The following is a 15,862-nucleotide window of genomic DNA, read 5'->3' on the forward strand; positions in this document are numbered from 1 at the left end:
CAGGATGTCCCTTCCAAAAAACCCTCCCCAAACAGCACATGACGCAAAGAAAAAAAGAGGCGCAATGAGGTAGCTGTGTGAGTAAGATTAGCGACCCTAGTGGCCGACACAAACACCGGGCCCATTTAGGAGTGGCACTGCAGTGTCACGCAGGATGTCCCTTCCAAAAAACCCTCCCCAAACAGCACATGACGCAAAGAAAAAAAGAGGCGCAATGAGGTAGCTGTGTGAGTAAGATTAGCGACCCTAGTGGCCGACACAAACACCGGGCCCATCTAGGAGTGGCACTGCAGTGTCACGCAGGATGGCCCTTCCAAAAAACACTCCCCAAACAGCACATGACGCAAAGAAAAAAAGAGGCGCAATGAGGTAGCTGACTGTGTGAGTAAGATAAGCGACCCTAGTGGCCGACACAAACACCGGGCCCATTTAGGAGTGGCACTGCAGTGTCACGCAGGATGTCCCTTCCAAAAAACCCTCCCCAAACAGCACATGACGCAAAGAAAAAAAGAGGCGCAATGAGGTAGCTGTGTGAGTAAGATTAGCGACCGTAGTGGCCGACACAAACACCGGGCCCATCTAGGAGTGGCACTGCAGTGTCACGCAGGATGTCCCTTCCAAAAAACCCTCCCCAAACAGCACATGACGCAAAGAAAAAAAGAGGCGCAATGAGGTAGCTGACTGTGTGAGTAAGATAAGCGACCCTAGTGGCCGACACAAACACCGGGCCCATTTAGGAGTGGCACTGCAGTGTCACGCAGGATGTCCCTTCCAAAAAACCCTCCCCAAACAGCACATGACGCAAAGAAAAATAAAAGAAAAAAGAGGTGCAAGATGGAATTGTCCTTGGGCCCTCCCACCCACCCTTATGTTGTATAAACAAAACAGGACATGCACACTTTAACCAACCCATCATTTCAGTGACAGGGTCTGCCACACGACTGTGACTGATATGACGGGTTGGTTTGGACCCCCCCCCAAAAAAGAAGCAATTAATCTCTCCTTGCACAAACTGGCTCTACAGAGGCAAGATGTCCACCTCATCATCATCCTCCGATATATCACCGTGTACATCCCCCTCCTCACAGATTATCAATTCGTCCCCACTGGAATCCACCATCTCAGCTCCCTGTGTACTTTGTGGAGGCAATTGCTGCTGGTCAATGTCTCCGCGGAGGAATTGATTATAATTCATTTTAATGAACATCATCTTCTCCACATTTTCTGGATGTAACCTCGTACGCCGATTGCTGACAAGGTGAGCGGCGGCACTAAACACTCTTTCGGAGTACACACTTGTGGGAGGGCAACTTAGGTAGAATAAAGCCAGTTTGTGCAAGGGCCTCCAAATTGCCTCTTTTTCCTGCCAGTATAAGTACGGACTGTGTGACGTGCCTACTTGGATGCGGTCACTCATATAATCCTCCACCATTCTTTCAATGTTGAGAGAATCATATGCAGTGACAGTAGACGACATGTCCGTAATCGTTGTCAGGTCCTTCAGTCCGGACCAGATGTCAGCATCAGCAGTCGCTCCAGACTGCCCTGCATCACCGCCAGCGGGTGGGCTCGGAATTCTGAGCCTTTTCCTCGCACCCCCAGTTGCGGGAGAATGTGAAGGAGGAGATGTTGACAGGTCGCGTTCCGCTTGACTTGACAATTTTCTCACCAGCAGGTCTTTCAACCCCAGCAGACTTGTGTCTGCCGGAAAGAGAGATCCAAGGTAGGTTTTAAATCTAGGATCGAGCACGGTGGCCAAAATGTAGTGCTCTGATTTCAACAGATTGACCACCCGTGAATCCTTGTTAAGCGAATTAAGGGCTCCATCCACAAGTCCCACATGCCTAGCGGAATCGCTCCGTGTTAGCTCCTCCTTCAATGTCTCCAGCTTCTTCTGCAAAAGCCTGATGAGGGGAATGACCTGACTCAGGCTGGCAGTGTCTGAACTGACTTCACGTGTGGCAAGTTCAAAGGGCATCAGAACCTTGCACAACGTTGAAATCATTCTCCACTGCACTTGAGACAGGTGCATTCCACCTCCTATATCGTGCTCAATTGTATAGGCTTGAATGGCCTTTTGCTGCTCCTCCAACCTCTGAAGCATATAGAGGGTTGAATTCCACCTCGTTACCACTTCTTGCTTCAGATGATGGCAGGGCAGGTTCAGTAGTTTTTGGTGGTGCTCCAGTCTTCTGTACGTGGTGCCTGTACGCCGAAAGTGTCCCGCAATTCTTCTGGCCACCGACAGCATCTCTTGCGCGCCCCTGTCGTTTTTTAAAAAATTCTGCACCACCAAATTCAAGGTATGTGCAAAACATGGGACGTGCTGGAATTTGCCCATATTTAATGCACACACAATATTGCTGGCGTTGTCCGATGCCACAAATCCACAGGAGAGTCCAATTGGGGTAAGCCATTCTGCGATGATCTTCCTCAGTTGCCGTAAGAGGTTTTCAGCTGTGTGCGTATTCTGGAAAGCGGTGATACAAAGCGTAGCCTGCCTAGGAAAGAGTTGGCGTTTGCGAGATGCTGCTACTGGTGCCGCCGCTGCTGTTCTTGCGGCGGGAGTCCATACATCTACCCAGTGGGCTGTCACAGTCATATAGTCCTGACCCTGCCCTGCTCCACTTGTCCACATGTCCGTGGTTAAGTGGACATTGGGTACAACTGCATTTTTTAGGACACTGGTGAGTCTTTTTCTGACGTCCGTGTACATTCTCGGTATCGCCTGCCTACAGAAGTGGAACCTAGATGGTATTTGGTAACGGGGGCACACTGCCTCAATAAATTGTCTAGTTCCCTGTGAACTAACGGCGGATACCGGACGCACGTCTAACACCAACATAGTTGTCAAGGACTCAGTTATCCGCTTTGTAACAGGATGACTGCTGTGATATTTCATCTTCCTCGCAAAGGACTGTTGGACAGTCAATTGCTTACTGGAAGTAGTACAAGTGGGCCTACGACTTCCCCTCTGGGATGACCATCGACTCCCAGCAGCAACAACAGCAGCGCCAGCAGCAGTAGGCGTTACACGCAAGGATGCATCGGAGGAATCCCAGGCAGGAGAGGACTCGTCAGAATTGCCAGTGACATGGCCTGCAGGACTATTGGCATTCCTGGGGAAGGAGGAAATTGACACTGAGGGAGTTGGTGGGGTGGTTTGCGTGAGCTTGGTTACAAGAGGAAGGGATTTACTGGTCAGTGGACTGCTTCCGCTGTCGGCCCAAGTTTTTGAACTTGTCACTGACTTATTATGAATGCGCTGCAGGTGACGTATAAGGGAGGATGTTCCGAGGTGGTTAACGTCCTTACCCCTACTTATTACAGCTTGACAAAGAGAACACACGGCTTGACACCTGTTGTCCGCATTTCTGGTGAAATACTTCCACACCGAAGAGCTGATTTTTTTGGTATTTTCACCAGGCATGTCAGTGGCCCTATTCCTCCCACGGACAACAGGTGTCTCCCCGGGTGCCTGACTTAAACAAACCACCTCACCATCAGAATCCTCCTGGTCAATTTCCTCCCCAGCGCCAGCAACACCCATATCCTCCTCATCCTGGTGTACTTCAACACTGACATCTTCAATCTGACTATCAGGAACTGGACTGCGGGTGCTCCTTCCAGCACTTGCAGGGGGCGTGCAAATGGTGGAAGGCGCATGCTCTTCACGTCCAGTGTTGGGAAGGTCAGGCATCGCAACCGACACAATTGGACTCTCCTTGTGGATTTGGGATTTCGAAGAACGCACAGTTCTTTGCGGTGCTACTGCTTTTGCCAGCTTGAGTCTTTTCATTTTTCTAGCGAGAGGCTGAGTGCCTCCATCCTCATGTGAAGCTGAACCACTAGCCATGAACATAGGCCAGGGCCTCAGCCGTTCCTTGCCACTCCGTGTGGTAAATGGCATATTGGCAAGTTTACGCTTCTCCTCCGACAATTTTATTTTAGGTTTTGGAGTCCTTTTTTTACTGATATTTGGTGTTTTGGATTTGACATGCTCTGTACTATGACATTGGGCATCGGCCTTGGCAGACGACGTTGCTGGCATTTCATCGTCTCGGCCATGACTAGTGGCAGCAGCTTCAGCACGAGGTGGAAGTGGATCTTGATCTTTCCCTAATTTTGGAACCTCAACATTTTTGTTCTCCATATTTTAATAGGCACAACTAAAAGGCACCTCAGGTAAACAATGGAGATGGATGGATACTAGTATACAATTATGGATGGACTGCTGAGTGCCGACACAGAGGTAGCTACAGCCGTGGACTACCGTACTGTACTGTGTCTGCTGCTAATATAGACTGGTTGATAAAGAGATGTAGTAGTAGTAGTATGTATGTATAAAGAAGAAAGAAAAAAAAACACGGGTAGGTGGTATACAATTATGGACGGACTGCCCAGTGCCGACACAGAGGTAGCTACAGCCGTGGACTACCGTACTGTACTGTGTCTGCTGCTAATATAGACTGGTTGATAAAGAGATGTAGTAGTAGTAGTATGTATGTATAAAGAAGAAAGAAAAAAAAACCACGGGTAGGTGGTATACAATTATGGACGGACTGCCCAGTGCCGACACAGAGGTAGCTACAGCCGTGGACTACCGTACTGTACTGTGTCTGCTGCTAATATAGACTGGTTGATAAAGAGATGTAGTAGTAGTAGTATGTATGTATAAAGAAGAAAGAAAAAAAAACCACGGGTAGGTGGTATACAATTATGGACGGACTGCCCAGTGCCGACACAGAGGTAGCTACAGCCGTGGACTACCGTACTGTACTGTGTCTGCTGCTAATATAGACTGGTTGATAAAGAGATGTAGTAGTAGTAGTATGTATGTATAAAGAAGAAAGAAAAAAAAACCACGGGTAGGTGGTATACAATTATGGACGGACTGCCCAGTGCCGACACAGAGGTAGCTACAGCCGTGGACTACCGTACTGTACTGTGTCTGCTGCTAATATAGACTGGTTGATAAAGAGATGTAGTAGTAGTAGTATGTATGTATAAAGAAGAAAGAAAAAAAAACCACGGGTAGGTGGTATACAATTATGGACGGACTGCCCAGTGCCGACACAGAGGTAGCTACAGCCGTGGACTACCGTACTGTACTGTGTCTGCTGCTAATATAGACTGGTTGATAAAAAGATGTAGTAGTAGTAGTATGTATGTATAAAGAAGAAAGAAAAAAAAACCACGGGTAGGTGGTATACAATTATGGACGGACTGCCCAGTGCCGACACAGAGGTAGCTACAGCCGTGGACTACCGTACTGTACTGTGTCTGCTGCTAATATAGACTGGTTGATAAAGAGATGTAGTAGTAGTAGTATGTATGTATAAAGAAGAAAGAAAAAAAAAACACGGGTAGGTGGTATACAATTATGGACGGACTGCCCAGTGCCGACACAGAGGTAGCTACAGCCGTGGACTACCGTACTGTACTGTGTCTGCTGCTAATATAGACTGGTTGATAAAGAGATGTAGTAGTAGTAGTATGTATGTATAAAGAAGAAAGAAAAAAAAACCACGGGTAGGTGGTATACAATTATGGACGGACTGCCGAGTGCCGACACAGAGGTAGCTACAGCCGTGAACTACCGTACTGTGTCTGCTGCGACTGGATGATAAATAATGATATAAAAAATATATATATATCACTACTGCAGCCGGACAGGTATATATTATATAATGACGGACCTGCTGGACACTGTCTGTCAGCAGAATGAGTTTTTTATAGAATAAAAAAAAAACACCACACAAGTGAAGTCACACGACGAGTGTTTAACTTTTTCAGGCAATCACAATATAGTATACTATACTACTAACTATACTGGTGGTCAGTGTGGTCAGGTCACTGGTCAGTCACACTGGCAGTGGCACTCCTGCAGCAAAAGTGTGCACTGTTTAATTTGAATAATAATATGTACTCCTGGCTCCTGCTATAACCTATAACTGGCACTGCAGTGCTCCCCAGTCTCCCCCACAATTATAAGATGTGTGAGCTGAGCACAGTCAGATACGAGTGTTTAACTTTTTCAGGCAATCACAATATAGTATACTATACTACTAACTATACTGGTGGTCAGTGTGGTCAGGTCACTGGTCAGTCACACTGGCAGTGGCACTCCTGCAGCAAAAGTGTGCACTGTTTAATTTTAATAATAATATGTACTCCTGGCTCCTGCTATAACCTATAACTGGCACTGCAGTGCTCCCCAGTCTCCCCCACAATTATAAGATGTGTGAGCTGAGCACAGTCAGATATATACATAGATGATGCAGCACACTGGGCTGAGCAGTGCACACAGATATGGTATGTGACTGAGTCACTGTGTATCGTTTTTTTCAGGCAGAGAACGGATATATTAAATAAAACTGCACTGTCTGGTGGTCACTGTGGTCAGTCACTAGTAAACTCTGCACTCTCGACACAGTTCTACAGTACTCCTAATCTCCAGTAAATCAAGTCAATCTCTCTCTCTCTCTCTTCTAATCTAAATGGAGAGGACGCCAGCCACGTCCTCTCCCTATCAATCTCAATGCACGTGTGAAAATGGCGGCGACGCGCGGCTCCTTATATAGAATCCGAGTCTCGCGATAGAATCCGAGCCTAGCGAGAATCCGACAGCGTCATGATGACGTTCGGGCGCGCTCGGGTTAACCGAGCAAGGCGGGAAGATCCGAGTCGCTCGGACCCGTGAAAAAAAACATGAAGTTCGTGCGGGTTCGGATTCAGAGAAACCGAACCCGCTCATCTCTAATTATAACACATACGCCACACACAGTGATGCCCATTATAACACATACGCCACACACAGTGATGCCCATTAGAACACATACGCCACACACAGTAATGCCCATAGTCACACATACGCCACACACAGTGATGCCCATTATAACACATACGCCACACACAGTAATGCCCATTAGAACACATAATGCCACACACAGTAATGCCCATAGTCACACATACGCCACACACAGTGATGCCCATTAGAACAAATACGCCACACACAGTAATGCCCATAGTCACACATACGCCACACACAGTAATGCCCATTAGAACACATACGCCACACACAGTAATGCCCATTAGAACACATACGCCACACACAGTAATGCCCATTATAACACATACGCCACACACAGTGATGCCCATTATAACACATACGCCACACACAGTAATGCCCATTATAACACATAATGCCACACACAGTAATGCCCATTATAACACATACGCCACACACAGTAATGCCCATTAGAAGACATACGCCACACACAGTAATGCCCATTAGAACACATACGCCACACACAGTAATGCCCATTATAACACATACGCCACACACAGTAATGCCCATTATAACACATACGCCACACACAGTAACGCACATTAGAATACATACGCCACACACAGTAATGCCCATTAGAACACATACGCCACACACAGTAATGCCCATTAGAACACATACGCCACACACAGTAATGCCCATTATAACACATACGCCACACACAGTAATGCCCATTAGAATACATTATGCCACACACAGTGATGCCCATTATAACACATACGCCACACACAGTAATGCCCATTATAACACATACGCCACACACAGTAATGCCCATTAGAACACATACGCCACACACAGTAATGCCCATTATAACACATACGCCACACACAGTAATGCCCATTATAACACATACGCCACACACAGTAATGCCCATTAGAACACATACGCCACACACAGTAATGCCCATTAGAACACATACGCCACACACAGTAATGCCCATTATAACACATACGCCACACACAGTAATGCCCATTAGAACACATACGCCACACACAGTAATGCCCATTATAACACATTATGCCACACACAGTAATGCCCATTATAACACATACGCCACACACAGTAATGCCCATTAGAACACATACGCCACACACAGTGATGCCCATTAGAACACATACGCCACACACAGTAATGCCCATTAGAACACATACGCCACCCACAGTAATGCCCATTAGAACACATACGCCACACACAGTAATGCCCATTATAACACATACGCCACACACAGTGATGCCCATTATAACACATACGCCACACACAGTAATGCCCATTAGAACACACACGCCACACACAGTAATGCCCATTATAACACATACGCCACACACAGTGATGCCCATTATAACACATACGCCACACACAGTAATGCCCATTATACCACATAATGCCACACACAGTAATGCCCATTATAACACATACGCCACACACAGTAATGCCCATTAGAACACATACGCCACACACAGTAATGCCCATTAGAACACATACGCCACACACAGTAATGCCCATAGTCACACATACGCCACACACAGTGATGCCCATTATAACACATACGCCACACACAGTGATGCCCATTAGAACACATACGCCACACACAGTAATGCCCATTAGAACACATACGCCACACACAGTAATGCCCATTAGAACACATTATGCCACACACAGTAATGCCCATTAGAACACATACGCCACACACAGTAATGCCCATTATAACACATACGCCACACACAGTAATGCCCATTATAACACATACGCCACACACAGTAATGCCCATTAGAACACATACGCCACACACAGTAATGCCCATTATAACACATACGCCACACACAGTGATGCCCATTATAACACATACGCCACACACAGTGATGCCCATTAGAACACATACGCCACACACAGTAATGCCCATAGTCACACATACGCCACACACAGTGATGCCCATTATAACACATACGCCACACACAGTAATGCCCATTAGAACACATAATGCCACACACAGTAATGCCCATAGTCACACATACGCCACACACAGTGATGCCCATTAGAACACATACGCCACACACAGTAATGCCCATAGTCACACATACGCCACACACAGTAATGCCCATTAGAACACATACGCCACACACAGTAATGCCCATTAGAACACATACGCCACACACAGTAATGCCCATTATAACACATACGCCACACACAGTGATGCCCATTATAACACATACGCCACACACAGTAATGCCCATTATAACACATAATGCCACACACAGTAATGCCCATTATAACACATACGCCACACACAGTAATGCCCATTAGAACACATACGCCACACACAGTAATGCCCATTAGAACAGATACGCCACACACAGTATTGCCCATTATAACACATACGCCACACACAGTAATGCCCATTATAACACATACGCCACACACAGTAATGCCCATTAGAATACATACGCCACACACAGTAATGCCCATTAGAACACATACGCCACACACAGTAATGCCCATTATAACACATACGCCACACACAGTAATGCCCATTAGAACACATACGCCACACACAGTAATGCCCATTATAACACATACGCCACACACAGTAATGCCCATTATAACACATACGCCACACACAGTAATGCCCATTAGAACACATACGCCACACACAGTAATGCCCATTATAACACATACGCCACACACAGTAATGCCCATTATAACACATACGCCACACACAGTAATGCCCATTATAACACATTATGCCACACACAGTAATGCCCATTATAACACATACGCCACACACAGTAATGCCCATTAGAACACATACGCCACACACAGTGATGCCCATTAGAACACATACGCCACACACAGTGATGCCCATTAGAACACATACGCCACACACAGTAATGCCCATTATAACACATACGCCACACACAGTAATGCCCATTAGAACACATACGCCACCCACAGTGATGCCCATTAGAACACATACGCCACACACAGTAATGCCCATTATAACACATCCGCCACACACAGTAATGCCCATTAGAACACATACGCCACACACAGTAATGCCCATTATAATACATACGCCACACACAGTAATGCCCATTATAACACATACGCCACACACAGTAATGCCCATAGTCACACATACGCCACACACAGTAATGCCCATTAGAAGTTTAGAACACATACGCCACGCACAGTAATGCCCATAGTCACACATACGCCACACACAGTGATGCCCATTCGAACACATACGCCACACACAGTGATGCCCATGCATGAGTTGACAGCCATGGCAATCGTGAATGGTGCCGGATTTTGTCGGGCCAGTGACCCCTCCACAGGATGGGGTGGGTTTCCTTGGGACCCACCAGACCCTAAGCAAACACCTAAGTTGCCATGTGGGAAATCCTCTCCTGCTTTGCAGTGGCTCTAATGGAGATGTATCAAGTCTTGGAGAGAGATAAATGGCTGTATTCACGGTTGGAAGCTGACGTCTTGTTGGAAAGATGGCAGCTTCTGACAGAAATAGGTCGGAAAGGGGTTCCGACTTATTCAATAGGGGCTGATTTTTTCCAACAAGTCAGGAATTCCCAACTTGTCGGAAAACACGTGGATCAGCGGAATAGCCGCCGATCCATGTGCGTCTGTCGGAAATCTGACAGGTATTGGCCCCTTTTCCGACAAACTCAATCCGACTTGAAAAGAAGTCGGATTGAGGTGAGAAGACAAGTGGATTCTGCAGCCTGCGGGAAGAGCACAGATCGGCGGCTGGTGGGAGGAGCTGGCTGCGGGTGTACATGCCTGCGTCAGCGGGGGGAGGCGCTGCAGGAAGAGAGGTGCCTGGCCGGCGGACGGCCAGGCACCTCTCTCCCTGCAGCGCCTCCCCCCCTTCGCTGCCGCAGACATGTCCCCCCGCAGCCAGCTCCTCCCGCCGGCCACCGATCTGTGCTCTCCCTGCAGCCCGCAGGCACCTCTCTCCCTGCAGCGCCTCCCCCCCTTCGCTGACACAGACATGTCCCCCCGCAGCCAGCTCCTCCTGCTGCCGCCGATCTCTGCTCCCCCCCGCCGCCCAGCTTACCCCCATCGCCATCCTGCTCTCACCTGCCGCCATCTGCGCACCTGGCTGCTGCTGTCAGCGCATCTGACAGTCGGATTTGGCTGTGCATTGAATAGGGGTTTTCGGATCCATTCCGTCAACTGCATGTCGGAAATGAATCCGACTGTTATTGAATATACACCAAAGTGGAGTAGTTGCTCAAAGCAGCCAATCAGATTCAAACTGTAATTTATCTAGCACAGTCTTTGTTTGCACGTTCACTAGTAACCCTGGTTGTGTTTTTGTTTAGGAGATTCTATGGAAGGACATAATGGGATGATGTTCTCCACGATAGACCAGGACAATGATCAAGAGAAGGGTAATTGTGCCCAGGTATACAAGGGGGCCTGGTGGTACAATGATTGTCACTGGGCAAACCTGAATGGACAGTACCTTCCTGGGAAGCACACTATCTATGCTGTAGGCATTAACTGGAGCACTGGGAAGGGGTTTAATTACTCCTACAGACAGTCTGAGATGAAGATTAGACCGCTGTGATGACGCAGAGACGCTTCCTACAATGACGCTGATTGTATGTGACATATAACTGCTGTGATTGGCTGTTACTGCGCTATAATGAGAATAAATCATACAGTGATATACGCATCTATATAAGTGTCCTTGTATGTACTGTAATATCCTGGTACTCAGCCCTTCCGGTGATGTCACTGTCATCCATACGCCGCATCCGGGCATCGCTGCCACAGCTTACTATGAGTGAGGTCATTACCTCATAGCGCCTCCCCATAGTCAGCTGTTACCCATAATGCACTTCTCTATGACAGGGATATGGCAGAGACACCACAGTTAGGGGCCATATTTATTAAACTACATTTGTGGAAAATTTCCCCTTAAAAACAACAGAAAACTGTTGGCATCCCCAGGATATATGCAGGGGCACGGTAGGGATTATTAGAGATATCTGCAGTGTTCCTTCATTTCCTATCCCAATAGATCTCTATGGGGGCTCCTATATTGTGAGATTTCTGTAGATGGCATATGGGCCACAGGATCCCTCCCCGACAATGGCCCTCATTCCGAGTTGTTCGCTCGCTAGCTGCTTTTAGCAGCATTGCACACGCTAGGCCGCACCCTCTGGGAGTGTATCTTAGCTTAGCAGAAGTGCTACTAAATAATTCTTTGCAGTTTCTGAGTAGCTCCAGACCTACTCACGAATTGCGATCAGCTCAGTCCGTTTAGTTCCTGGTTTAACGTCACAAACACGCCCTGCGTTCGGCCAGCCACTCCCCCGTTTCTCCAGACACTCCCGCGTTTTTTCCTTGACACGCCTGCGTTTTTTTGCAAACGCCAGGAAAACGCAGAGTTGCCGCCCAGAAACGCCCCTTTCCTGTCAATCATTTACCGAACAGCAGTGCGACTGAAAAGCGCAGCAGAAGCCACAGCAAAACAGCTAAGTTTTGTGTTAAATAACTAAGCGCATGCACCCTGCATGCCTTGCGCATGCGCAATTTGCAACTAATCGCAGCATAGCGAAAATCGGCAACGAGCGAGCAACTCGGAATGACCCCCAATGGCTGATCACAGCTGCGCAGTAGTGCAGACGGCCCCCAACTGAGAAAGTACAGCAATCTTTTCTTTTACACATCACAAAGAGGGGCTCCTGCCAGTATATTGTCATATCTAACCCAGTAATTAATAAATAGGCCCCTTAGTATAACAAGAGTACTGAGTATATATGAGGATGAATAGGAGGACACCACAATACTCAGAGAGCTCCCAACAAACCAGGCTGCCCTGCACTGTGATCCTAGACTGACGTACATTACTGGAGGTGTCCAGTCACATTTATGTATTTCCATTAAGCAGGGCCGAGATTTCAAAATGCCCCCCCCCCCCCCCCCCCCATTGCTATAAAAAAAAAATGTGCCCCCCCCCATAGCTATAAAAAGAAAAAGCATGCGCACGCTCCCGACAAGGATGTGTGGCCCGATTAAAATGGGCGTGTTCTCATTAAAGTGGGCGTGGCCTCATCTGATATCATCACGGCCGCCACACGGGAAAGAAAATAAAAAATCAAAAGTCCCCATTTTACACATTACAGCAGGCACGTGTCTCCATTTTACACAGTATGGTAGGCAAGTGTCCCCATTTTACACAGTACGGTAGGCAAGTGTCCCCATTTTACAAAGTGCGGCAGGCAGGTGTCCCCATTTTACACAGTACGGCAGGCAGGTGTCCCCATTTTACACAGCGTGGCAGGCAGGTGTCCCCATTTTACACAGTGCGGCAGGCAGGTGTCCCCATTTTAAACAGCGCAGCAGGTAGGTGTCCCCATTTCACACAGCACGGCAGGCAGGTGTCCCCATTTTACACAGCACGGCAGGTAGGTGTCCCCATTTCACACAGCACGGCAGGCAGGTATCCCCATTTCACACAGCACGGCAGGCAGGTATCCCCATTTTACACAGCACGGCAGGCAGGTATCCCCATTTTACACAGCACGGCAGGCAGGTATCCCCATTTTACACAGCACGGCAGGCAGGTATCCCCATTTTACACAGCACGGCAGGCAGGTGTCCCCATTTTACAAAGTGCGGCAGGCAGGTGTCCCCATTTTACACAGTACGCAGGCAGGTGTCCCAAGTTTACAGAGTGCGGCAGGCAGGTGTCCCCATTTTACACAGTACGCAGGCAGGTGTCCCCATTTTACAGAGTGCAGCAGGCAGGTGTCCCCATTTGAAACAGTACGGCAGGCAGGTGTCAAGTGGGGGGGAAGGAAGGGAGAGAGAGAGAGGAGAGAGGAGAGAGAGTGACTACTTACACATAGAAGATCTTCCCGCTCTTCGGGTCGGGCCGCCTCACCTCCCTCGCGCCGGCCGCCTCCTCCAACGCTTGTCTGCTCCTCCTCCCTGGCTTCTCTGCTCCTTCTCCCTCTTGAGTACTCCTGCTGGGGGGGGCGGGGTTTCACGGAATGACGTGATTGCGTTGTGACGTCACGACGCAAACGCAACATTCTGCGAAACCCCGCCCCCCGAGCAGGAGTGCTCGGGATGAGGGAGGAGGGAGACATAAGTACATGCAAAGTGCCGCGGTGGGCGCCCCGTGCGGTTGAACGGCTCGCCCGCCGCTAGAAACGGCACTGCCATTAAGGTTGGTAATCAGACGGGTTATACACATGTTATTCATATCACAGGTGCATACAAGGCTCTCAGTGATCAGCTTCCCCTCAGCACTAAGGGGTAACATTCAAAAGAGGCGGACTGTGTGGATTTGAGCTGATCAGGTGATTGGTCACAGGGTATCCAGAGTATCTTAATTAGGCAGACAGTGATTAGGTCGACCACTAATATTTGACATGCATTAGGATGACATGGTAATTAGCTCAGCATGTAAATGGTCGACACTGCTTATGGTCGATCTATACAAAGGTCAACAGGTGCAAATGGTCGACACACATATGGTCGACACAACTTTTTTTCCTTCTTCCTAGTATCAACTTCTTCATACTTTACTATCTACTTGTACTATGATTGGGAATAGTATCCTGTGCCAAGCACGCTAGTAGCGAAGCGAGGCACCTTGCCCGAAGTTAGCTCACCATGCAGGGGGACACAGTACACCAATTGGGGTTCCCTGTACTCTTACGAGAAAAATACCAAAAAATAAAAAAATGCATTGTCGACCTTTTTTGTGTCTACAATCTGTCATGTCAACCTTTCCTGTGTCGACCTTTTCTTCATGTTGGCCTTTGCCATGTCGACCAATAGTGGTCAACCTAATGACATTTGACCTAATTAGGGTCGACCCTGCAATCCATACCCTAGTCGGAGTGTTCTGACCGGCCGGTTTCATGACCGGGGATCTATAAAAATGGATGTCTGGTTACATTCTCTGTATTTTATTTAGTGTGATGTGTAGGTGCACAAAGTGGAGGTTGCTCAGAGTCATTGTATTGGGGTAATCCATACTGTACTTGCCTACTTTTGAAAAAAAGGGGCAATCACTGACAGGGCGTGGTTTTGCCTTGTAAACTTAGGCGTTTCTATCATGGATTCAGGGGGGCCCACACCACACACATTGCACCCATATTTCAATACTTATCTCTCCGGAGTCCAGTGTCTGGGGCTGCAGTCGCGGCAAAAAAAAACACTTCCAAAATGGCCACTGCGCATGCGCAGAAGAAAGTATGTCTCCGGGACATGGCGAGCGCCATGTTTCTGGAAACCTGCATATGCACAGTAGACTCCAGCACAATGCCGGATCTTACGGTGCTGTGGAGAGGATGAGGGCCCACCCAGAGCCTGCACACGGGCCCCATCCTCTCTTAAGATGCCCCTGCTTGTAAGTGATTGCCCCTTTAAAAAAACATCTGAGTTCGGCCGGCCTCTCGCACAGGCGCCGAACTCAGGCGGCATTACATCCCGCCCATTGTGTTCTACTCACATGTGGTTCTATATAAGTGGCCAATATATAGATAGATAAATAAATCATAAAACATGTACAGAAACCCCCCTCTAAAAATCCTGCGTTTGCTCCTGTATACTGTCCCCCGTTATGGGTGGTTACAGCCAACTACCAGTCAACGAAGGGAGCGCACCCAAAATACATTATTGCACCCAGACTGGTGAGCTGCCGTTCTTTCCCGCCGCAAAATAGCCGACGATCAATCACTAACCAACAAAAACTAAAAGGGAGGGAGGGAAGACTGGAAACAGGGAGGCTTTGGCCCACAGCACCGAGCCCTTAAATAAAGTCTAATACACCCCCTGCCACACCATAGGCAGGCTAAGTCATGTGATGTCCCTGGCACACCATAGGCAGGCTAAGTCATGTGATGTTACTTCATGCCAACTCCCATCCTAGAGGTTTAAACGACCTAATTTTTTATAGCAATCATTCAGTTTCTCTAATGTAGGTAAGGTCATGGCTGGATTGGGATGGAAAACCAGCCCGGGAAATTTATG

At 48.0% G+C, this 15,862-nt stretch overlaps 1 protein-coding gene across 1 annotated transcript in view; it reads left to right on the plus strand.

Annotated features, from left to right (window-relative positions):
- The window catches only part of LOC134995858 (ficolin-1-like), a gene marked incomplete at its 5' end in the record, with an annotated part of 120,391 nt that extends 108,854 nt beyond the window's left edge, over positions 1 to 11,537 (plus strand). Inside the window, one exon of the mRNA XM_063951141.1 lies at positions 11,188 to 11,537. Within this exon, the coding sequence (XP_063807211.1) occupies positions 11,188 to 11,435 (248 nt within the window). The remainder of the gene's footprint in view (positions 1 to 11,187) is intronic.
- Between the last annotated feature and the right edge of the window lie 4,325 nt (positions 11,538 to 15,862).

The sequence above is a fragment of the Pseudophryne corroboree genome, unplaced genomic scaffold (genome assembly GCF_028390025.1).
Source record: "Pseudophryne corroboree isolate aPseCor3 unplaced genomic scaffold, aPseCor3.hap2 scaffold_1412, whole genome shotgun sequence".
NCBI classification, from domain to species: domain Eukaryota; kingdom Metazoa; phylum Chordata; class Amphibia; order Anura; family Myobatrachidae; genus Pseudophryne; species Pseudophryne corroboree.